This window comes from Hippichthys cyanospilos, chromosome 4 (assembly GCF_059441005.1).
Source record: "Hippichthys cyanospilos isolate Australia breed blue-spotted pipefish chromosome 4, RoL_Hcya_1.0, whole genome shotgun sequence".
Taxonomy (NCBI): Eukaryota; Metazoa; Chordata; class Actinopteri; order Syngnathiformes; family Syngnathidae; genus Hippichthys; species Hippichthys cyanospilos.
The window spans coordinates 12,918,529-12,943,116 of NC_142372.1; the positions used below are offsets into that span (position 1 = coordinate 12,918,529).

Consider the following 24,588-nt stretch of genomic DNA (forward strand, 5'->3'; position numbering starts at 1 on the left):
GTCTTCACCATGCTGTTCATAATTTGACATCATGATCAACAGTTCCACACAACCTTTAAATATTATGTTATCAGAAGAAGAGGCCAATAATCTTGGGTTGCCAAAAAGATATATAAGTGGATAGCCATCAAAACGGTTTCATCAATTACTAATTTCATTGTGTGAATATTGGTTTAATAGGTGTTGCAATTTTAATTACTATCTAAGTAATGCTTTATAAATGAATTATTAAAGGTATTTCAAAAATTCCAAATGTAGATATGATGTTAAAGGTATTTAGAAGAACGCCGTGCACTCAGGTGCCCATAAAATGGCTGAAAATAAATGTTACTTCTATTTCTAGAGGAATTAGAGGGGAAACTGTTTACCCGACGGCCGTGCCTTCAACTGAAGAAAATGAATTGATTTAACTCAAGCCCTTTTCATCTTCTTCCAACTTTGTGTCCGATAAACACTCACAGTGTGTGGTGATGAGATGGGATTGGCAAGTTTTCATAAAAGTATAATGATGGATTTAAACATTAAAATACACTAGGGGGACCAGGGGAGGAATGATTTACTGTTTGTGTCGAGAAAGGTAGCAATCCCATGCGCACGCGCGCATTCAGAGTGAAATATAGTACTTCAAATGCATCCATCCAGAGTTGCAAAATCAATGTGACGCTCTCTCGCTCACACTGAACAAGCTCTATCTTTGTGTTAGTGCACGCCCTCATGCAGTCTATAGAAATCACTGTATGTTTAGACATGTCTAATATTCAGTTCCCTTGAGTTAAATTAATAGTGCAATAATGTATGCGCTGACCACAACATTTGTCAGAATAACCCAATCACCATGTGGGTGTTTTACATGCGAAGATTACAGAGGGATCAATTGTGCACTATAATAAGAGTGGATTACAGACAGTAGCGTAAGATTTTTATTAGTATCAATAAAGCAGCGCAATGCGCTGAGGCTGTCACTTTTGGTTTTCATTCATCTACGGCGATCCATTCGGGTGAAGAGAAGCCAGACTCAGCAAAAATAACAGTACACAGGAGGTGCTCAGAGGAATTTGAGCGGGATATATCGACGGCCTGCCTCTTTGCAATCTTGTAAGTTCACACACTTGTGCTTCATAAACACTCTGTGTAAAAGCTGGCTGGATCTGTCGAGTAACATCTGGAGACTGCTTGAGGCCAATTGTCTTTCATCCAACAGAATCCCATTGTAAAAAGCGTGATAGCTCCAGTGGGCTGCTGTGCTGTTCGTTTTCATCAGCACGGCACAATATACAACAGTGGAGAGGCTTCCCTCTAAACCCTCATTTGGCACCGTGCAAAGACAAATTGGCGTACCTGATGATAGTAGTTGACGTCCCTCCGGTACACCATCTGAAAGTGAGGCAAAGTCTTAACAGGTCATAGAAGGTAGCTACAGACGTCTCATTTTAATCTTAGAAGGATAAATGAAAGATGGATGATTGACTGATGGGACAGAAAAATAAATGATGCGATGAATGTAAAAGCTATCTAAAATCTGAGATGAATCATAGTTTGATGTTACAAACTCTCTTTTTACTCCTTATCATCTCAATCAATCTACATTTTTATATCACTGGGCAATTTATTCCATCCATCCATTTTCTATTCTGCTTGGGGAGCCGGGGTCTGTCTCAACTGACTTTGCGTGTATTTTTGATTAGTTGCCAGTCAATCAAAGGGCAGCCAACAACTCGCATGCAGGCGGACGAACTATGATGATTAATGATGATATACTCTATATATATTCTATAAACTATATACGTGTGTGTGCGCGTGAGAGAAAAGAGAAAAAAGGAGGCAGTAGGATTGAAATACGTGTTTTACTTGCTACTAATTTTCAACCATGTTAATGATGATGAATAACAAAGATAGATGATGCATTTTCTTATTTACACTCACTTATTAGTTATTTGAATTTACATTAATTTTCATTCTTACTGTTATTTCATGTCATTTAATCATTTCTATTTTGATTTTTTATTGATTTTATTGTTATGATTTTTAAATAAAGTGCTTAAAATAAAAGGAATTTCTAAATGTAGTGAAAATTAAAGTCGCAATATTGTAGGACCAACCGTGTTTGGTTTGGAGGTCATTTGACGCCATGCCACGTAGTTGCTGCCTATATTGAAATTCAGAATGTTGTTTTTACAAGAATGGACCAAAATAGATTAGTTAGGTATATTTCAGTGTGCATGTTTTGTTGTTTGTTTCATACCATAGTGTTTTTAACTTGTGACTCAACATTTGGAATTCATAAATGAACTAATTGCAGGTGGTCAGTAACACATGAAAACTAGTTGCAAGGTGTTTGAATGGATGGTTGAAATGGAAAGGATACAGATTTCTGCACATTTACCTTTGCTCGTGGATTGAGGTTTCCAATTGCATCTGCTTTGTAGTCCTTTTTGTTTCTTCTGCATAGCACAGCTGTGATTATGATGATAATGAGTGTAACAACAGCTATTGGCGCCAACACTGCAGCGATGATCCAAAGGTTATTTGGCGGGTTCTTGACCACAGCTGAGAAATGTAAAACACAATTTCTGTCATCATTTCACTGTACCAATTATGTTTTTTAATTAAATAGCCAGAGTTTTTAAATAATTAGTTCAGCATGACTTGTAATAATGGCAAACAATGAATCACATGGTTTGTGTGATCCGGGCAACTTTTTGAAAGCCAAACGAGAACCTGAAAAAAATTACAGTATGTGTATTTGTCACTGACTATCAACCACTTTAGGGTGTACTGAGGTTCGTTTCTGTAGTCCACTGGGATAGCTGAGACCTTATTAAAGATAAGCAGGAAGCATTAATTAAGTACAGAATGTGGGATTTTACTGTAAAAAGTTCTAAACTCAATATTATATTGAAAACTATACAATGGGCTCAATTTTGCTGCTCAGGCAGACCAAGATTTGGTAATGATGCGCCATGTGCATGGCAAAGCAGCCGGCTACCATTATGCAATCAGAGCTGCCCCTCACTATCCCGTTTATTGTGTTGCATCTGACTCACCCGTAAAGTCCAGATTTGGCAGAAAATGGGAGGACACCCAATTTCACCCGAAAGGACTCCACAAATAGATTTCCTTGGCCAGACAATGTCAAATTGGCCTAGGAGGAGGTCACAGCTGTTGTGAATGAGTCCTGCTTGGCACTCGGAAATTGCTGCCCAATTCAGTGATGTTAGACGGAGGGCCAAGGGCAAACTAGAGGAGCCTGGCACTCCATCCTGGGATCTCCTGTGATCATGTGGCTGTAGACCTGCTTTTAGGTGGTATAAAATTGTGTCTACAGTTGGTCACAAAATTGCAAAATGCTCAGTGGGTGTGCAACACCGTCGCGCTGGAACGCCTATTTAGGCGAAGCGGGAGTTCCAAAAAATCCCAAACACGACTCTGGATGAGCTGCTTTGTAAGCATTGAACAGTCCGTTCTTTATTACCAAAATGTCAGTCACGCTGGGAGAGAGTCCTTGCTGTGCCACAGCACATCCAGAAATTCGCAATGCGGTCTATCAAATTGCCAAACATGGAACACAAGACTTGCACCTGCACGAAACTGAACATATACTGGTATTTAGACCCAATGCATGTGCGCCACTCTACCAAATTAGAGCCCAAAGTGTTACAAAGCACAAGAGGACTTACCCAATAATGTGTTAGTTGAATGCATAATATATTATAATACGATATTCGACCTCATCCGACTAAAACATGCAGAGGTTGGAATCACACCAACGCTAAAATACCCCAATTTCAGCTAAACTTAACGTCGAGTCTGTTGTGGCCAACGATGTACTGTACGGGAAAATGCGACAAGCTCTTAAGTGCCTAGACTCTTTCCCTGTAGTACCATTCAGCAAGCACCAAGCAGCCTGAGCAAACAATGTCCTGCGCATGCCTTTCAGAGATTAGAGAACACAAATCTCTTCTTTCCAAACCCGTTATGTGGTTTGAGGTCGTCAACGTCCACTTGTCAAATGCTTAAAAGATGCTGTTGCTTACGTTCTGCTTGCAGCTGAACAAAGTAGCCCAGGGTGAGCGCCATGGTCTGAGAATCCACTGTGTTGAGGACCTTGGCAGCTGACGCACCAGCTAAAGGAATGCCATTGTGCTGCACGTAGTAGGTCATCTCGGCTGGATTTTTCAATCCTGGCACTCTTCTGAGACTAACCATCTGACCAGAACAAACAGCAGAACATCAATATTAGCATGCGTGCTGGTGCCTGGCACAGCTCAGCTCTACGCAAGTTTAGAGCAGTCATTTTTTCCACTTCAAAAAACGAACATTGCAAATGTGAGACTGCAAATAAAACTGCAATAGTATTGTAACTGGGTTTATAATCATTTATTTAAATAAGATTTTAGTTTACAAAGATGTTATCATTTGCATGTTGTACTTTGAAAGTGTTTTTGGCTGTCAAATGTGTTAAATAAAATTGTGGGTTGAATAGTAACTGTTCAACATGGTCATGGTTTTTACAATTGTTTTTATGGACTCGGTCTAATTCTTGGCTCCTAAAAGCCTTGATTTGGTTTTGATCTCTGTGAGTAAGCAAACAGTAGTGATTCAAGTCTTTTTTTTTTTTTGTGTCAGTTTATCACATCTAATAATTTGTCTGATGTTCCGGAAAGAGTCACTGGTCATACTTGTTACTGTGAATTGAAAAGTGCCAGTAGCTAGTAGAGCCAAGCCAAAATGAAAGGGGACATTGCAGGTGTGAATGAGCCTGACATGTTTCTAGATTGTGAGACAAAGCCATAGTACCCTGCCTAAAATGCATACAAATCGAGAAAGGAGATGCTCCAGACAGGAGAGTTCAAACTAAGATTTGAAAGCACATCCTAATCTGACCCTTCTTGCATTGAGACAGACATTCTGACTGCATGCTATAAATTGATATGAGGCACTCAGTAGCATCTATTATATATGATTCTTTCTTCCAAAGCGAGTCGGAGCCGCTAATCCCCGTGGACGACTATCTCCAGCATACCTGGACTGTGTAGCTGCCTACAGCGGTAGCTCGTCTGAAGCGAGTGCCCTGCCGGCCTGCCAACACGAACAACTCGGCCAGCCGCTGCTCCATCAAACTGGCGAAGCTTTGGTACAGTTCAGCCAGGCTGGAGTTATCCACATCCTGGATTACTGTGAAGGAGGTCGAAACATGACAGAGCCCCAGCGGGTTGTTAGCAATCTGTCTGACACAGAGGCAAAATTAGACACGTGTACAGAATGGCTTTGAAAAAGTTGGACTCTCTGGTTGGCGCCACGGGCTTTTTCCCAAGAGCTGTTAACGCTCTGAATAACAACAAAACAAGAATACACTGTGCACTGATTTTTTTCACGTGATATTTATTCTATTTATTGTCCAGATTTTTTTTTAATAAGCATTGATCAGTGCAGCGCTCCCAATTGCGTTGTGTACTTGTGACAATACAATGACAATAAAGGCATTCTATTTTATTCTATTCTATTCTTTAGGGTTATAATACTTCTGGATTTTTCATTTTATTTAGTTTATGGTTTGCTTTTGTTTTTTCTGAGAGTTAATTAGTTCTGATTGCTTTTGACAGTTGGTTTGTTAGCTTTCATTGTTTTGATGTGTCCTTGATTTTTTTTTTTTTTTGATTTGGTGTTAGCTTTAGTATTTTAAACATATAGCGTGTTTGTAGAGTCAAAGATAAAAAAAAAAACTCACAAAAATTGTGTGATGAAATAAATTACTGACCTACCTTCTTCCACACAGTAGCAACAGCGAGATACATTACAATGAACCTCAAAAGCTAATGTATTATATTGGTGAATACTAAGGTTATTTTTGCTTTAGTATACTGTAGTTACTTTTATAACTTACTGTATGAGAAAGAAAATATAATGTGTGTTGGTATATCATAGCAGAATGTCTCAATTTTAGCCAATAGTTCACCCCAACACCACATTGTAAGATACAACACCAGTCTACAGCATTGCCGCATGATCTGACGGTTCGTGATGTGCATGAGAAATGAATTGCATTCATTTTGACACATCAAACTCAGGCTGAATGAATGCATGTATGAATAAATGTATTTATTTGTTACCTATTATTGATACTGCTGATATCTGCTGATACCCATTGCCTAATTTACCTGGCGATAGTCGAATAAGGGGAGTAACAGCAATTATTTTTTCCCATTTAAAGTAGTGTGTACACCGTAACAAATGAAGATGACTGCTATATACATTTTTAATGCAACCTGAAAAAAAGAACACAATATTATAAGTGAATTAAAATATTACCTGTGATAACCCAAAAGTCCCTAGTGGCAATAGAGGTGTTGAGGTTGTGATACTCCAGCGCTGAAAAGATAAACAAAAAATAAATATTGAACTAATTTTTTGACAGAAATCTAAAGATGAAAGTCTATTTCATGTGATTTTTTTTTTGAGCAGGCAATTGTATGGAAAGCATAGTGTTATGTTGTACTAAGTATTAAACGTCATCATAATTCAAACTGCTTGTCAACAAATTGTTTTGTTGTTTCAGGCACCATTCTATTGATTTTAGGAGACATGCGGGGAAAATTACAATGGTTGCTTAATGAAAACCAATCCCATCATTCTCACATCAACAGTCGTTCAAACGAGCGATGTTCTGTGTGAGTTGCAGATTCAATCATTGTAATCTGATTACGCGGTGTAAATTATCTGATTTCATATGATACGAATCGGACTTGTCAGAAAAACACGGCAAGGAGAGCACTCAGCTGCCTTAGCTCTGGTTGATGCCGTGTTCTTTTTACATCGAGTTCCTGCTTGATTAAGCTGCTGCGCTGTGGGCTGCTGCAGTGTTTGCAGGGACGCTGCAATGCCGGCTTGTGAGAGCAGACTCATGTACTATCAAGCATGACAGCAGTGAGGTAACACAATGGTGGCTGAGGAAAAGGGGTTGAGATACCATATCCAACCCAGCAGAATGCACCTTTTCAAGCAGTCAGACTTATCCTATCCACAAAAAACACAGGGCCAGGACCATCTCACTGCTCAGCTGCGCTGAGGTATACTTCAAATTGCTGTAGAGCACAATATCATCACACTCACGGGAGCACATCAATAGGAGGTTATCTCTAGGTCAAGGCAATGTCAGCAGATGCTTTAGTATCAGTTTTGGTGATGTGAGGTAGGCACTTTTTACCTTCTCATGGCTATTAATAATTGGCTCTGTGTCAATTCATTTTAATGGGAGGCTGATCTTGTAAGCTCCAAATACCAGCTTAGGGGTATTGCAGAAACAGCTGCCCATTGGTGGGATTTGGCTTCAAGGAGCTTTAAAGTCGAGCATGGATGATGCTAAATGTGCTCAATAACTCTCGCCCATATACAGTACAACACACCTTTTCATAGAGGTGTGTCAAAAAATAAATAAATAAATAAGATTCAGAATCAATATAAAATGTCCTCAAATCAATTTGACAAAAAATAAACAAATATCGGCTTCCTGTCAGCTTCTGTGTGACTACACTGGACACACAGTACCAAGAAAGAGGCAACATGTCATGTTACATGCCAACGGCGTGAGGTGAAGGTAAACTTCATTAAAAAGGAATAAATGAAACGATTGTCGATTTCAAAAACTTGCAAATGGAGGTGTTCCTAATGACCAACAGTATGCTTTAAAGTCGTTGACAGTGGAAATAATAGTCAATCAAAATATTTTGAATCGAAATTGTTCTGAATCATAGTCACAGTCAAATCATAGTCCCATAAATTTAAATTGAATCGGTCACTCAATGATTCCCACGTCTCCTTTCCTTATCTCCTTTCCATAATGTTTGTAAACAAAAGACAGCAGGGTACTTCCGATTAGTAGAACAACAGTGACGTTTTTCTTTGGTAGAAGATGGTACGCTGGGAGAATGAGTGCACTGTTTGTGGGAAAAGAACTGTCTCGTCATTGTTTTCTTTCAAGCAGAAGGAAGGCCGCTCAAGCCTGCCAGTCGGAGCGTTCCCACACCTGTGACTCTTATCGATGTTATTGCTATGCATTATCAGAATGTTTCGCTACGTATTTTTTCATACATGCATTAGTTTCTCACCCACATGCTCACACATAGAAGGACAAGTACACACGGTCCCGGCCATAGACTTGCGTTTTTCCCTGCCCCTTGAGGGCCGGGACCTTCATGTAGTTAGGGATCTCTGTAACAAATAAAAGTAAGGGGAGTCGGAGAGATTGGCAGAGCGCAGTAGAATTGTCCTTGGCCGGTTCCTCTTCGCTCCCCTCATGCATGAGTTGGGAAGATTGCCTTGTCTCCTTTTTTGTGTACAATTTCTTACAAATGTCTGACAAATGAACCTGACATTTATTTGGTCCTTCGAGCCGGATTTGAACCAGCGACCTATGAGACGCCGATCTCATATGAACTAAACGGGATTGTGTGTGAAAGGAGACGCCGATCTCATATAAACTAAACGGGATTGTAAGTGACAACTCTTTGTGGAAGCAAAGGCAAGAATACTCCGCCCTGTTGGGTAGAAGCTTGAGTATTACCACATTGAGAAATTTATTGTCACCCCGTTTTTTGTTGAATATCAGTCTTTAGGTAACCCTAGGTTCATAGACTGAGCTAAATTTGCATTAATGGGGAATACTACCGGTAGAGCAACAGCTTGCATGCAGAGATTGGAAATGTGTCGAAAAGCAATGTCCATCTAAAATAAAACACTTGAATTTGTGGATAACAAAATATGGTTTTGCTGGCCAGCTTAATACACAAAAAATGGACTTACGAGATAAAATAAGAATTACAAGGAAAAATAATAAAAATAAAATGGACAAAGATGGATATGTGGATACTGAGTTTTGGTTGACAGTAGCGGATATGTGGATACTGAGTTTTGGTTGATAGTAGCGTAGAAGAGGGGGTGGCGGAAAGCATGTGTCAGAGGGGCCAAAGGAGAAAAAGAAGGATTCAGTTATGTTTCATAGAAAGGAGGACAATGAGACAGGTCCTGTGGGGGTTGTAAAGAAAATAGGTGAAGTAAAGACAGACGGAATGGATCGGGGAAGTGGAAGTTAATAGATCGCAATGATACTAATAATTGACTTGCAGTATTTACTGGAGAATTTGGATATATAATATAATAAATGAAAATTATACATCATAGAAATATTAAATATAGACACTATGAGAAGTTAATGATTTAGAAATAGGAAATCATATCAGAGCATATTGTGTAGTGGTTACACAGCAAATTGAGGTTCAGGTAGAGATTATAACACCAAATATTGTGGTTGTTTCAGTAAGATGCAATGAGAAAATTAATAATTAATAACAATTACATGACTCTGATAACAAATATGGGCATGAGGTGGTGAGGATATGCCCACAAAGAATTGCAATTGTATTGTATTGTATTGTATTGTATTGTATTGTATTAAGAAGTTGATGTTGGTGAAAGTAACACATTGAAAGGGTGTTTTCAGTTTGTGATTGTCATTGATTTAGTTTGATATGGCAGCTCTTTTCTACTGTGTGTGCTGTGTGTTGTGTGATGTGGGCCCGTGTGCAGTTGTCTGTTTGCTTGTTTGGGTGTATTTGACTGTTTTTCTACATGTAATTGAGTTAGAAATAAACAATGAAATTTGTTGAAAGTGTGCTAAAAAGCATTGCTGGATGATGCTTTATGTAGTTTAATTGATTTAAAGTCAAAATTGCGAGTTTTTATATGGTGTCAAACCTGAGGTTTGTGGGAAAAATGGTCCAGCCACAGGGTTAGTCAGGTGAAATGATGAGTACATATGGAGAAGTATATTATGGGATAAAGTGAGATTATATTATGGATTAGGAGAATGCAAATGTTAAATTGACTGATAATTGATAATTTTCTGATAATTTTGAATTAGTCATCAACATATAAATAAGATGCACGAGATTGTTGTGTTGTATGTGAGACTATCCTAATGGACAGCCAGAGGATGAAGGATCACCCGTTAATAATGATATGTTTTAGGGATAAAGAGTTATTTTGATCGTTTATTTTAATTCAGGGTTACAATAAAAAATGGTTAAAATAATAATGAGAGCATGTTTGGTATGTTGTTTTTGTTTATACTCCCTAAGTTTATGAGGACTCTGGCGACCAAATGCATTTCTTGACAATTAGCATGAGAAAGCTATGCAAAAGTCAAGGGTTTTTGTTTTTTGTAACTTCTGATTTCATATTTAGATAGGTTTGTTCTTGACTTACAATTGACCATTGGCATTTGGGCGTGGAGTGTAAAAGTGAGAATTGTCCATGCCAGGTCAAAGGCTAAATCGGCGATTAATGATAAATGATAAGAAGAGGTATTGCTAGATTATTGGCATGGGCCATCCATAGTGGCAGGGGGTTGTGGGTTCAACTGCCGACTACTATGCCAAACTGTCCTTGAGCAGGACACTGAGCTCTAACTTTGCTCCTAGTGGGGCTGACTGTGCTCTGTGTGACGGCAGCTTACATTGGTGCACGGTATGAATGTGTGTGTGAATGGGTGAATGTGAGGTTTGTTGAGCTCTATGCCGTATGGTGTGGAAGGAACTATATAAATCCATTTTATTCACCATAAATTGTTTGGATCCTAAAGCAAAAATTATTTTCTGGAAATTCTGAAAAGTTAAAGAAAAAATTCCACTGAACTCTTAGCTCAAGCACAGCACAAGCATGCTAATTGATGCAAGGGAAAGTAGTTACAATCTACACCACAGGTGTCAAACTCAAGGCCCGGGGGCCAAATCTGGCCCGCCACGTCATTTTATGTGGCCCGCAAAAGCAAATCGTGTAAATTTCCATGACCCTTGCTAAACACTGTTTGAAAACTTTAGCTTGTTGTGTATAATGAAAATTAAAGTTGAGATTTTTTGGTTTGTTCTGTTACAGTAATGTAAACGATAAATGAAACTACTGGGCTGCTAGAACTAGGCTGCTTTACTTTTGATTTCAAAACAACTGAGGAAAAGCTGTGACGCACACTGAATTACTGTCTAATTTGTTAAATGCAGTTCCGATGCCAAAACAAATTGCGGTCTGTAAGTGTGCGGCTCATGCAACCGGGACAGATCACATAACATTGGGCAATGCTTTTGCTGATAAGGTGTCAAAACGAGCAGCCGTGAAGCCCTTCTTGGGGAAGGCTGATAAAGTGCCGTAGGATGACATTGAAACCTACTGATATTAAATGGATTAATGTTCTCGTTTAATAAATATTCAATTTTTAATATTGTGTGTAATCTGTTGCCTCATTTGAATGAAAAAATAAATAAATAGAATGTGTGATGGAGTTGTTTTTATATTGTATGTTTTATATCCTATAATAGTGTTGCAAGCAGAGTTATTTTTTTTAAATAAAAACATTGATCTAATAAATTTGCTGAAATGGTTGGGTTACAGTGATCAACAATACACAATTTATGGGTCCAATCCTTACTTTGAGACTGGCACAATTATAGGATGGGAAGAAAAAAAAAAAAAAAAAAAAAAAAAAAAACATGCTTGGAAGAAATTAACCGATAAGCTTCCTCTAATTTCCACAAATTTGGAATTGGACAATGAGGGCAACCTAGCCGATTACATGCGAAGGACATTAGAGAAACGAGACGAAATGGAATGTCCAGAAAGTGGTTGTATTTCTGTTCAACATGATGTGCTGGTTGTTCCAGGGGGCTGGATTCTGATCCGGAGCATCAAAAAGAAGCATTGACATTCTCCAAAGTGGGAAGGCCTTTACCAGGTGCTGCTGACCACACTGACAGCAGTAAAAGAATTGCAGAGAGCAACACGTGGATACATCTCACACACTGTAAAAAGGTCCTCTCTACTGAGTTACCCATGCAGGAAGCGTGAGCAAAGTCTAACTAAACGGTGGGAGCAGATTTATAGTATCTGATAATACTGACGGTTAGTGAAGAATTCCAAGACACGCTTCTTGATTAGGGGTTGCTCAGTAGACATGGCTATGGTCATATGGGTAAAATATGTTCTTATAGGCTTCACTGTCCAGGTCTAGGTGGGCCCAGTTTGGTGGAAACAGCAATCCATAATTTTTCAACAATCATTTAAAACAACCTTACAGTGTATGATAGCTTTATCCAAACAGCAAAACAATAGCCCTGCGCGTCAAAGGCGTGAGCTAAAAAGAAACACAACTAGGAGAACAATTTGACTTCCTGCATCCTAAAGCCTTATAGCGAATACTATGTTTTGCTTTTTTTGATAACAGTGTTGGAACTATTGTCATGTCGTGGGCTCTGATATTGTTGACAGAGCCATCCTTCATTGGCAGTTGTGTTCATGTTCACGTTTTTTGTTATTTCGATAATTAACTAATGCTAATTCGAATGTTCCACTTTCTCTCACTGAAGCAATCCACAGTTTATTTGCCACAAGCACTGCAATTGGTCACTTTTGCTTGTAAATTGCAGTGCTGATCTGTGCATTGCTTGCTAATATTTGGTGGTGTTTTACAACGTTTGTTCGTTGTTGCCTGGCACAAAAAGCCTGCGGGGGAAGACTGAGCGTCAGTTAGCAAGCACAAGCTTGACTTGTGGCTGAAAGCAGCTTGGGATGACACACTTGTTAACTGTTTTTTCTATTTTCTTTCAATAAAAAAGCGATCAGACAGGACCACGACTGAGCGAATGCTTTAACACATGACATTTAACGACCTTTAACAACACAGGTCTTTACAGTATCATACGGAGCTGACTAATGGGCTTGGCCCTATTGTTATTATTTTAATGTTTCTGAAATCATCTTAAACCTCCTCGAGCTGTACGTTTGGCACACCTGGTCTAGGACAATACCAAAATACAACAACTCCAGCCACACGCAGACTACACTTTGTGCTACATGTCAAACTTGCAGTGTAATCCTGCCCATCAGCATTTTACAAGTTTTTCAGGATAAAACCTTATGTGACAGATGAATAATCGTGTTAATCTTCTGCTGTTACCCACCAGAGTCATTTTTACGCCCGTAGCTCTTCCATGCTATTCCCCTTTCCTGATTCCTTTTGAGATACTAATTACCATTATGTTTTTGCATTGACAGCTTTGGTTACAATTGCAGAATTTAATTAACTCTTATTTAGTAGCTAGATATAGGAGACGGGATGCATTAGTTGCAAAAACGAAACAGGTCTGGGCCAACTGGACTACTGTGCGTGATATTTCTGGCCCCAAATTAAGTTACAGGACTTAAATTGACTATTAATACTACAAGGTGGGGTTGTGGTGCTGAACCACCAGCTGCTTTTATGTTTTTATGCACATGGAACTGATCATTATCGTATAATCACTGTTTGTGTGTCGTGGGCTTTAGAAAAGGTATACATACATATTGTTGATGAATTTTTGACTATCACTGTGGTTTTGCAGTTGACTACAGCTGTGTACTATGTATGGGCCCGAGACCACTAGTGTGAGTAATTCCAGCTAATGTCCTTTTGAATTGGTGTTTTAGAACTACTGTATTGATTGAATCAAATAAGACTTGCATTCCATGGAATGATGTATGTCCTGCGGCTGAAGACGTACCAATTTTTCTACTGATGTTGCTATGGATAACTTTTCATGCATTAACTCTATCCGGACTGCAAACAAGATTGTAACCTTTAATTTTACGTGGCGTAGGACTATTGTGGGCCACACAGGCTCACTGCTGCCTCGTGGTGATGTGTGATGGTGGCGTGGCAAGAATGAGTTATATATGTACATGATTTTTTACAGACGCATCTGGCATTTGACGATTAGGTTGTTACAATACAATTTGTTTGAGGGGTCAGTGGGTCCTCCATTAGTCACCTGAAATTGGTTCGAAATGCTTCTGCAAGGCTTTTAATTGGCGTGTGTAAATACGAGTATATTTTTTAATTTTAGCTTCATTCAGTTGGGAAGATTGCCTTGTCTCCTTTTTTGTGTACAATTTCTTACAAATGTCTGACAAATGAACCTGACAATTTCCTTCAAAACATTCAAATGAATCAAGCAGGACCCGTGGGCAGGCAATAGGGCTAATCTAATCTTTCAATACATTTACATGGTTGTCTCTTTCTCTGCCTTGGTCAAATGATTTTTTTTTTTCTTTGAAGAATGCTTGACTTTTTTCTTGGCAGATATACGCATGATTTACAATAGGTGGCAGATCGATGGTTTCGACTCAAAATAGACTTTTAGCTCACAGCGCTTCTTGTACTCCACTTGACTGAGAGTGAGTCAAGAGGATGAGAGCAACGTCAAAAAATAAATAAATAAAAAACTCGAGGCACGACAGAAGCAGTGGTGCACTCGTAAACAAGCCCCGCAGGTCGGTCCTGTTTCCGGGATGTTAGAGCCAATTCCAAAAGGTGGTGGGAGAATCCCCCGCTGTTAATTCTTTCCGGGACAAATTGACTTGGAGGTGGAGAGCGTGTCAGATCTCCTGCGAGGAGCAGTGACATCACTGAAGGACGCGGTGGAAACAAAACATCCCCTCATTTACACTTTTGTCTCACCGTGATCATTTTCACGCTTTCCTTTAACACTTTGCAGTGCTTCTTTCCTTCTTGGCAGTAAAACTGTTTGGAGGCAACTTCGCTCCCTAATGTCATTTTAATGAGAGCTTAATTCAATGCTCATTAACAGCATCCAGATACATCGTCACGCTCGGTGTAAACAAAATTGCCATATGTCAATAGTTGATTCACAATAATGCTTGTAGCATCTGCCATAGAGGAAAAAAAAAAATCTAAAAAAAAATGGATTGAACATACCTCGTTCCATTCAATGTTTTTTTTTCTAACACGTACCCACAATTTCTAGCCAAAAGGTCCTTATTCATATTGTGTCTGAGAGATCAAAGTGTCGCAATCAAATGTGAACGAAAACATTGCTGAGGATGCCGATAAGCTTGTTTTGTTTGCGGACGCAATTTGACTTGCGGCAATCATGACAACAAAATCAACTACTTTGTTGGCACATTATTCCAAACAACTCGGTGGAGTGTGAAATATCTACATCCCAATTGCCACACACAGCAGTTTGGGGTTAAATTTCAATATCTATTGCAGGAAATATATGCAAAACAATACAGTTTCTGCGCTCTTTTATAGTCGTTCATTGTATCCCCTTGTGTGCGATGCCAAGAAATCTCAGAGAAGTTTGTTACCCCAACTTTGCAAGCAGAAATGTGTATTTTGTAGATGAACTCTTTTCTAACATACAATTAAATAAGTTATTTTCTCTCTGGGCTTATAAATTTATTTTTCGAAATTGCTCCTTATTAAAGCAAAGCGTTTTACATTGGATTCAAAGCAGTTGAGGCTGCATACGGAATGAGAACAGACGGCAAGCTGGGTCTCTATGGGAATGCTGTTTAGGCTCATGCTGATTCCCTGTCATCTTTGCTTTTTCCTCCTTTAACTATATCTAAAACATAGACAGAGAACTTGGCTTGCAAATGAGGCCGAGATCAAACATGTACAGTTAATTTGTTTTTTAGCAACCATCACGCCGCAAGGTCGCAATAAGGTTGAAGCACGGGGTGTAGAGCAGTGTATCAACTCATATTAAACAAGCGTCCACAAAAAATGAATGACCAGCATGCTTCGTTACATACAGGTGAAAAGGTCACTGTGCCGTTAAATTGCATTTGATGTACTTCACAGGCCCAACAGTGACTTACGTTCGGCAACGATGAGCGGTGGGTAGAAGAGAAAATAGCCCACCAGCTCAGAGGACAGCTGACCAAGGAGGTTTGAAGCAGTGGTACCATTAAGAAAGACAGAGCCATTTTTCACACTGTAAACCAATGACACAGCAGAAGAGCTTGCAGCCTGGAAGACACTCAGCATCTGGGCACCGGCAAATTAATATGGGGGGGAAACAGAAAATTATATTTCTGGAAAAATAAAGCATTCATACATACATACATACATACATACATACATACACACACATATATATAAAGTATATATATATATATATATATATATATATATATATATATATATACACATGTGTGTGTGCGTGTGTGGAAAGACAACTGGAAAGACTTATCATTCCTTCACCTGTACTGACAGTTTGCTTTTGATATTGAGCACTTTGGCCTGTGCTTCTGAAAAAACTTTCTCCAGTCTCTCTTCCATCATTTGGGAAAACTGACAGGAGCGCGGATCATCAGCAGCTCCCACAAACTGCAGAACTAGAGATGAAAAGAAAGGTTATTTGCTTGTACAGTATCACCGGAGGTTCTTTAAATCAGTCATACAATCCGATTCTGCACTCTAGTTTCACCAAGACCTTTGTTGATGTTAATTGTTATTCGAGTAGAAAAATGGAATTCAGATAGAGACCTTTAATACAAAAATGAAATATGTAAAACCATTAACTGACCAGTAATAATAATAATTATTATTATATTGTGAATATATTATTATATATAGTGGTATTATGGCAATTATAACAATTACATTGGTTCCTTGAGATACAAGATGTTGCTTGGCCAAAGTTAGTCTTGAGATACAAGCACAAGTGCGCTACAGACTCCCAAACAGTAGATGGCTTCAGCAAACTTTACAACATCTGAAATGTTATGGAAAAAAAGAAAAGATTAAAACTCAGCTTTTAAAAATATGAATGTTGGCATTTTGGGGGTCTGAAAAAGGATTACCATTATTATTATTGTATCATTATGTTTGTTTCTATTTTTAATGTTTTTACTTTATTGAGGAGGAATATTTTAAGTGTGATTGTCTTAAGTTTAAGGCACAAACACCACACAAGGACAAGATCCTAAATAAAGCACAAAGTGTTGAGCTGATTTTATTTTCATCTCTCTTCCTGACCTGTTTTCAGCTGGAATCCAGGAGCCGGGCTGGTTCTCCACATTGCAATGGGAATGGGGAGTGCTGTAACCATGGGCAGGTACTGTCGCAGGTCCGCAATTAGCTTATCGCGGCCATACACGTCCAAGCTCGAAAGCACCGTGGAGGGCACGTAAACAATGTCTCTTCCAGTCACGTGGTAAGCCACCGTCATATTGGGTGAACCAAATACAGTCTCCACCTGAAGAGATTACAATTTAATGTTATACCAAACCAATCGCTACATTTCACCGCGCATGCTTATTGCCGAGAGCAGGCAATGGAGAAATATTCAAATTGTATGGTTCATGGATGTCACGCTGCCCATGAAATCACATTTTGTTGTATTAAAGGAAAAGTCAACTCAAAAAATTTCTTTAAGAAATAGTTGGATTTTGATGCCTGAATAATGTTAATTTACTTTCCCACTAAGGAGTTTCCCAGTGGTATGGATAGTTTTCTGAATCCATTCATGATTATTGGTATCATTGGTATTGCCCAATGATCAGGAGTTACTCCCAACTGTAATTTGTGCAAGAATGTTGCCTGTATAATTTCATTACTGACAAAAAAAATGCAACAACATCCCATCTAGTAAATGCAAGTAAAGGCGAAGCAGAATAATTCACATCATTGTTTTTTTTTTCACTTTTTGTGGGCTTTCATAACTCCTTTACAAAGAAAAGACCAGACGCCAGGTGTGTTCAGAGAAGGAAAAACATAAAAGCAATGAAAAAAAAAAAAACACAAATTATGTAAAGCCAGAGGACTTGCACTCAAAGCCCCCCAAGCTCACCATATGCGTCACCACTTGTTTTTAACGTGGTCTAATGTTTTGTTGCTTTCATGTATAATTAGAATGGATATTAAACATCAGAGCTGTTAGAAACATCCATGAGATATAATAACGTGTTTATTATTATTAAAAGGTTTTATTATAACAGAGGCTTCATATTATATTAATAAAGGATGTTAGCCATTATTTAAATAGTGGTGCACTTTATGTTCCAAGGTTCCAAAATACCTATTTTAAAGATATACATGAATGTTGATGTGGTTTATAAGTTTCTTTTTACTGCTCAAAACATTGTTTTCATGATCAGCATTACATCTGCATGTTTGCTCACCTCCCGAGCATTTATAAGCCTTAATTAAACACACAGGCTGCCCTTGCCAGCAGCTTGCATCCCACCGAGCGGGAGCAGAGCGCTACTAAAAGGAGCCCAAGGATCCCGTGGTGAAATGGGCGATGGGAGTGCAGTGAGGCAAGAAACTTTGTGAGCTTCAAGGAGATATGGGAGAGCTCTGACCTTCATCTAGGTCGCTTTGAATGAAACTGAAAGAGACGGATTTATTTAGCCACGTTTGTCGTTTGCCTTGGTTTAGAAGTGGACTGTCGTATCAGGTGTTATAATTGCCTCATTTACGGACGGGGAAAAAAAAAATCTATCAGTGTGATGAGTGCATTATACCACTATGAACATCAACCATAAATACGTTTTTTTTTTTCATTCCCATTCAGAAGACATGTGAGCTTGATGATTGCTGCAGTCCTCATTTAGACTCTGCACCTTGTCACCCGCTGCCTCGTGGGATGCAATCACTCAACCTCATTTCTATATCAGTCCTCACATAGCCTACATGAGGGTCCTTGGTCTAAGTGTTCAATTTACTTCGAGTTCATAAACTTCCCAATGTGTGTCAAGGGAAACAACAGGAAAGTGATGACAAATGCAAAGACGTCTTTGGCACAGGACCGCTCACTGGCAGCTCATGGAAAGGTGGATGATGATGATCACAATGGAAAAACACAGCTGGCTTGTAACTCTTTCAGTGCCATGATACTCAAAAAGGCAACCCTTTCTTTCAAGGTGGAGAAAATATTTTGTGCTATGTCTACCATATGATACTTTCAATGAAAGTACCAAAATATGAAAGATTGGATTCTATTCTTTATCTTATCCTATTCTTTAGTAATGATTGTTTGAAAATTCGTCATTTGAGTGACACAAAGTTATTTTGAACTGCACAACAGTGACTTTGACACAAATATTTTTTGGTTTAGTGGCATCTGAAACATTTCAACTGTCCTTTCCTTCGGTCAAAACATAAACAAAAACAACGAACATGTGTTTTTGATGGCAAAATAACAGTTTGCGTATATTATAAAAATACACTTCTACAGTGCTTGATAAATACGAGTTTGTTAGGGCTGTCTATGAGTGTCATCTATCCATCAAAAGAAAAAAAAACTCGTAGGTGTATTCTTGTCACTGGCGCACCAACTAAGTACTTTACGTGACGGAAATTCTCGTCCATGGCACTGATAGAGTTAATATGGCACACTCATTCGCCAGTCATTAAAACCACAATGAACCGAATGAACATTTCATTCACGCTGCAAAATTTCTCGTCCCTCATCCCAAGCACAAGTTCTATTTCATTTAGACTTGTTTTTTTTTCATTAAGTATGTAGAAGAATATGCTGCTTGTTAAAGCAAAGCATGGCAGCAAAACATGGCGCCGAACATGGTGAGAAGGCCAGCCAGCTTCAAAGTAAACTTTACCAGAACAAATATATGGGCAGGAACGCCTTGGTATCTTTTGGGTTTTAAAATTGTGCCCAGCAGCATGTTGCAACAATGGCTGACTTGATTCTTGAGTTTTTTCTGCATAAATTGTTGCTCCGTTTTTAAGTCCCAACTCCAGATATAAATAACACAATGTTGTTGTGAAATCACATTCTATCGCCAATTCAAGCCGCTAAAAAAATGACCTGATAGCACTGACATTTTATCGTATGGCTCCTGTTGCCAGCGTTTAGCTCCAGCATCTAGCATAAATTAAGTTGCTTGCAACCAGCACTTGAGTGCGCCATAACGGTTGGCAAGAGCAGTTGTATTACTTTTCAAAGGCGGTTTATTAGACATAAATGTCTCTGCACACGTTGATGCTGACAGGCTGACACGGTTTCTATGCCTACTGATCACTTTTTCCACAAGCCAGGCTGACTCAAATGCGTGTTCTGTGGTTCTGATATCACTTTGTCTCATTGACCCAAATTTATGGGGAGAGATTTGTCTAAAACCGTAGCTTCTATTTATGTTTAAAAAAAATGATTATTGAAAAAAATTATAAGGGTTAGCTCAAGTGGAAATGTGTTATTTGGTTTTCTGTGTTAATTTTTTTTTTTTTTTACAACAAAAACTATTTTTTTTAATCCACATACAAAAAGACTCAATAGCTGCATGCCAACAGGACAAATACAGGATGCTCAATTACTTTCAAATTACCGGCGTTTTTCAATTATGATGAAAAGGATGGCAAAATATAGACAGGAAAGACAAGGACAGTTTGTAAAAACTAAAAAAAAAAAACATGCCTTACACTGCAGCTAATACAAACTGTATCTAATTTGTTAAACTATTCGGTAAGAGAAAGTATCTCAGCTGCAGTTGAAAAATGAGCAAGATTCACCTTTTATGTTTACATTTGCCCGCTTAGATCGTCTAAAAAAAAAGAAGAAGAACATGAAAATACCTCCCTGGGATTGAATGAATTCAGTTTCTTGAAGTATGCTTCATAAAAACAAAACGTGTCATGATTATTATTATCTTTACAAATGTTGCCAAAAATGCGTGTCATTCCCTCGGATTCAATCTCGCGGCACATCTTGCTTGCCTTGTGGGCTCTGTGTTTCATCGCATTCCTATTCATTAGCTATGTTGTCCTCTGTGAACCCTGTAAAGAGCTGATAAGATGCGGACAAACTCAAGCCTGTTGTGTTAAAGGTTCAGCATGCACCCAGCAGAGCTTAGCTTGTGATTTTTTTCCAAACCAACTCTTCTGATCCACAGATTTAGCCGTACCCGAGAGCGTAAATGAGCGTGTATACATCCTGCTTTTTGACACCACTCTACATGCCTTGTTCAAAGAAAGCAGATTTAAAGCGGAAATGGATATTCTAACCTGCGCTTGGGCTGAGCTATCATTCAGAGCTTTCCGGAGGCCTTGACTGAGTCCACGACGTAGATTTTGCCTCTGGATGCTGTCCAGTCTGTTCCTCCTCACATAGATGGACACAACTATGACATATGAATGTAAAGATTCATTTTTAAAAATTGAAGTGAACTATAACATACAAATCAACAAGAGTAATAGTTACCTGTTCTGACCCACATTCTTTCAGTGATATTGCACTGCTGAGTTGGAGCTTCAGTGGTTGTGGTAAAAGGGGAGACGAAGACAGTAGTTCCGCCCCTTGGAGGGCTTGTCCTCAGTATTGGGGGGATGAATATTCTCCTGGTAGTCGGCGCCCTGATGGTTGTGGTGGTTGTTGTTTTCCAGGAAGTGGTGACGGGAAGCACCGAGGTTACGGGGGTTGACGTGGTGGTGACACTTGGCGAAGGCGTTGAACTGCGGGGCATTCTCGTAGTGACGTTTGCAGCCGCACTCGTGGTGCTGGGCTTCACAGAGGCTGTTGTGGTGTCCTGTTGAGCAGTCACAGGTGATACCTGAGATGTCCTCTCAGCGGGCCCGGGAGGAGTTGTTTCAGTGGATTTGGGTTGTCTGGCCTCTTTGGGAGCAGCGGGCGCAGATGCTTTAGATGTCCCGGCGGGGAACTTGTCCCTCCCCGCCACTGTAAAATGACAAACATTAATGGGGGGGGATTACGCGTGAGATCTGCTGTGAATGAGGTCAGACTGAGTAATGACGCTCGTGGGGAGTAACGTCATTGTAGCTAGCAAACGCTAATGAACTAGCTGATCGCATTTAACAAATAAACTAAAAAAAAAAAAAAAAAAAAACTAGAACTACAGCAGAAATGTCCTCTAATCTTTGAGCTCTTAAGGTTCATTTTAAATGTGTTTTGGGTGCCAGTCAAAGGTTTGGAAACACCTATGATTTCAACTCGATGATGTGCACCTGTCACAAAGCATGAGCCAAATCATAAAGATGAAAAATAAGATGTGCAAAGCAGTTATATGGACAAAAGATGCCTACATTTAAGAATCTCATAATCTAAAACATATCTTAGTTTGAATAACATTTAATAACGTTAATTTGATTGCCTAGATGATTTATTGTTAATTTACATTCTAGACTGGAGAAAAAAAATAAAAATAAATACATTGGATTATGTATTTTGGTATTACAGTACAGTATATACAGTCATAAAGAAGTTACGCTTGTTTGGAGATGCATCCATATTCTCATCTCTCAAGATGAGTTAATTCTGGAGCAGGAACCACCCACAGCTGATAAAAATAATCACTGCTCATTACTATCAGATTGATCAAGTTTCACATTTGCACGTGTGTCATTTTCGACCATCCAAATTTGAATGCCGTTTTGATGGTCCATCTATTGCTAAATTAGAATTTGACAAATAGAGGCCAGAAGTTGTATTTTCTGATTCAAAGGTTTGTTTTTTTGTTTTTTTGAAAATGGTTCATCTCTGGTGGTGCTCCACTTTCAATGTGCTGCCATTACTTTTGTGCCAAAGCTGAAAATAGCACTTAATACCTCAGTGCTTCAGCATGCTGCCCATCATTGGCACGGTGACCGCTATTAGGATTTTTGGACTTATCTGAGAAACAAGCACTCCAGGTTTGGTTCATTCCAGTACGGCGTACTGGAATACTGAGTACTGAGTACGCATTATTACTGTTCTGTAACTCTTCATTGGAGTGCCCATCACAGTGGTCCGTTTATTATTTGACAGAGAATTGTGGTCCTTCCTTCGTGATACAAAATAATGACTTGTGCTGCTCTGCTTCAAAGAAGAGTCTGTCATTTTTTCAGAAAAAGACTACAGTGCATTTGTCATACCCCTGGGTTCTACTCTTTTCACATTTATGACTTTATTACTCAGCCAGTGGAATTAATCTGACACTGCAGTCCAGCCTTCGTGGACTCAGGCTTCAGAGGTGAGACTCAAAGTGAAAAATCAGGTAAGCTTTAGATAACATAGATTTGAGCAGTCATCCTATTTCAGCCATGCTATTATTAAATAAAATGTTGGCAGGACTCAAGGCCAAATTCTCCTCTTGTCACCAGTAAATCACGTTTAGATATCTCTTAGGACTTCTGAGGTATCAGATCATTGCGCTGGTAGATTTTTATAATGGTCAATGAACCTTGTGAATTGCGTTAACATGTTTGTATCCGTATATCTGCAACTCTCGCATTGATGGTCAGGCATCCTAACTGAATGCTTGCGAGTTCTTTTAACACCGGCCATGAAGTGAATGATGTGTCTCTACTTACTACTTAGACATTATCAAGCGATGAATCAATTAGGCATACTTTCAATTTATTGCCCTTTTTACGGCAGGCGATGACGATGGTAAGAGACAGTGCGGTGCAGTTGTGATTTGTGAGACCAAAGTAGAAACCGGTGGATTAATACCTTCCCAGAGTAAATGATTGGATTTCCCATTCCAAGCGAGAGCCAATAACAGCGTGAAAGTTTCAGTTATGGTTCACACGTCTGCCTCATGTTTCTGAGGTTTGTAATTCAAATCTCTGTGCTCCTATGAGCTCGCAGATGGGATAGGCTCCATCTCGCCCGCAGCACTAATGGGGACAAGTGGTATAGAAAATGGATGGATGTTACTGTTTAATTCAGTGGAAAAGAGCGAGGAGCTATTCTATGACCTTGCGAGGGAAAATCCAATGAGAGGAAGATGGGGACAACAAAGACAGAATGAGGGAGTGGCTGGAGAAAGCTACGATAATCAAGTGAGGTAAACATTCAAGACGAACACGCTTCATCATCATGAGAAAATATAGTGGTCGGTAGTCAGTCTCACATGAACTTCCTGGGGACGATGAAGACGGCGTCTCTGAGTCTCGGCTGGAGCTGTGTGAAGGCCATTGGGTGATGTTGATATCGGTGGAGAATGTCGGGGAAGTTCGACTCTGACCAAGGCTCTCTGGGTGTTTGACAGTTTCCGCCATGACAGTTAAGACAGACGAAAAGGCAGGTAGGCCCGATAGGCCTTGCCCCTCAGATTCTGACCCGGCCTCTGAGTGGGGGGGCACAGAGGGCACCCGCTGATCAGCCGACGGGTGAACTGGAGCAGCCGGGACTGCGGGGTCGCTTGGTAAAGATGAGGAGCCAGAGGCATCATAAGTGTTCTTTTCTGTTCATGGAAAACAAAGATGACATTAGGTTAACATTCCAGATTTGAATGTTTCATGTAGTATCTTTTCTTGACTAAAAACGTGTAGAATCTATCTATCTATCTATCTATCTATCTATCTATCCATCCATCCATCCATCCATCCATCCATCCATCCATCCATCCATCCATCCATCCATCTATCTATCTATCTATCTATCTATCTATCTATCTATCTATCTATCTATCTATCTATCTATCTATCTATCTATCTATCTATCTATCTATCTATCTATCTATCTATCTATCTTCCATCCATTTATACAATATATCTAATACATCTCGCAAGTGCTGTATGTGCAAATGCACGTGAACACAGGTGCAAATACATCCAAATGTTCTTGCAAATACATTTGAACATACATGCGAATATGCTCTACGTTTGAACTTATTTGTTATAGCCAGTTCCGAGTCAACTATTTAAGTTGGTTGAAGTTCAGGTGCTGGTCCCGTTGGTCACTTTTATTCACGACGGATCATCGACAGATCCATCAATGGGTTGCCTGTATGTAT

At 39.3% G+C, this 24,588-nt stretch overlaps 1 protein-coding gene across 1 annotated transcript in view; it reads right to left on the reverse strand.

Annotated features, from left to right (window-relative positions):
- Nucleotides 1-24,588, reverse strand: part of kiaa1549lb (KIAA1549-like b) — a 58,007-nt gene that overhangs the window by 13,382 nt on the left and 20,037 nt on the right. The window contains exons 2-12 of the mRNA XM_088414045.1: nucleotides 23,704-24,036; nucleotides 21,054-21,527; nucleotides 20,858-20,973; nucleotides 16,871-17,090; nucleotides 16,094-16,227; nucleotides 15,709-15,877; nucleotides 6,310-6,369; nucleotides 5,024-5,175; nucleotides 4,035-4,206; nucleotides 2,384-2,547; nucleotides 1,339-1,374 (exon numbers count right to left, since the gene is read on the reverse strand). Coding sequence (XP_088270171.1) covers nucleotides 1,339-1,374; nucleotides 2,384-2,547; nucleotides 4,035-4,206; nucleotides 5,024-5,175; nucleotides 6,310-6,369; nucleotides 15,709-15,877; nucleotides 16,094-16,227; nucleotides 16,871-17,090; nucleotides 20,858-20,973; nucleotides 21,054-21,527; nucleotides 23,704-24,036 — 2,030 coding nt within the window. The remainder of the gene's footprint in view (nucleotides 1-1,338; nucleotides 1,375-2,383; nucleotides 2,548-4,034; nucleotides 4,207-5,023; nucleotides 5,176-6,309; nucleotides 6,370-15,708; nucleotides 15,878-16,093; nucleotides 16,228-16,870; nucleotides 17,091-20,857; nucleotides 20,974-21,053; nucleotides 21,528-23,703; nucleotides 24,037-24,588) is intronic.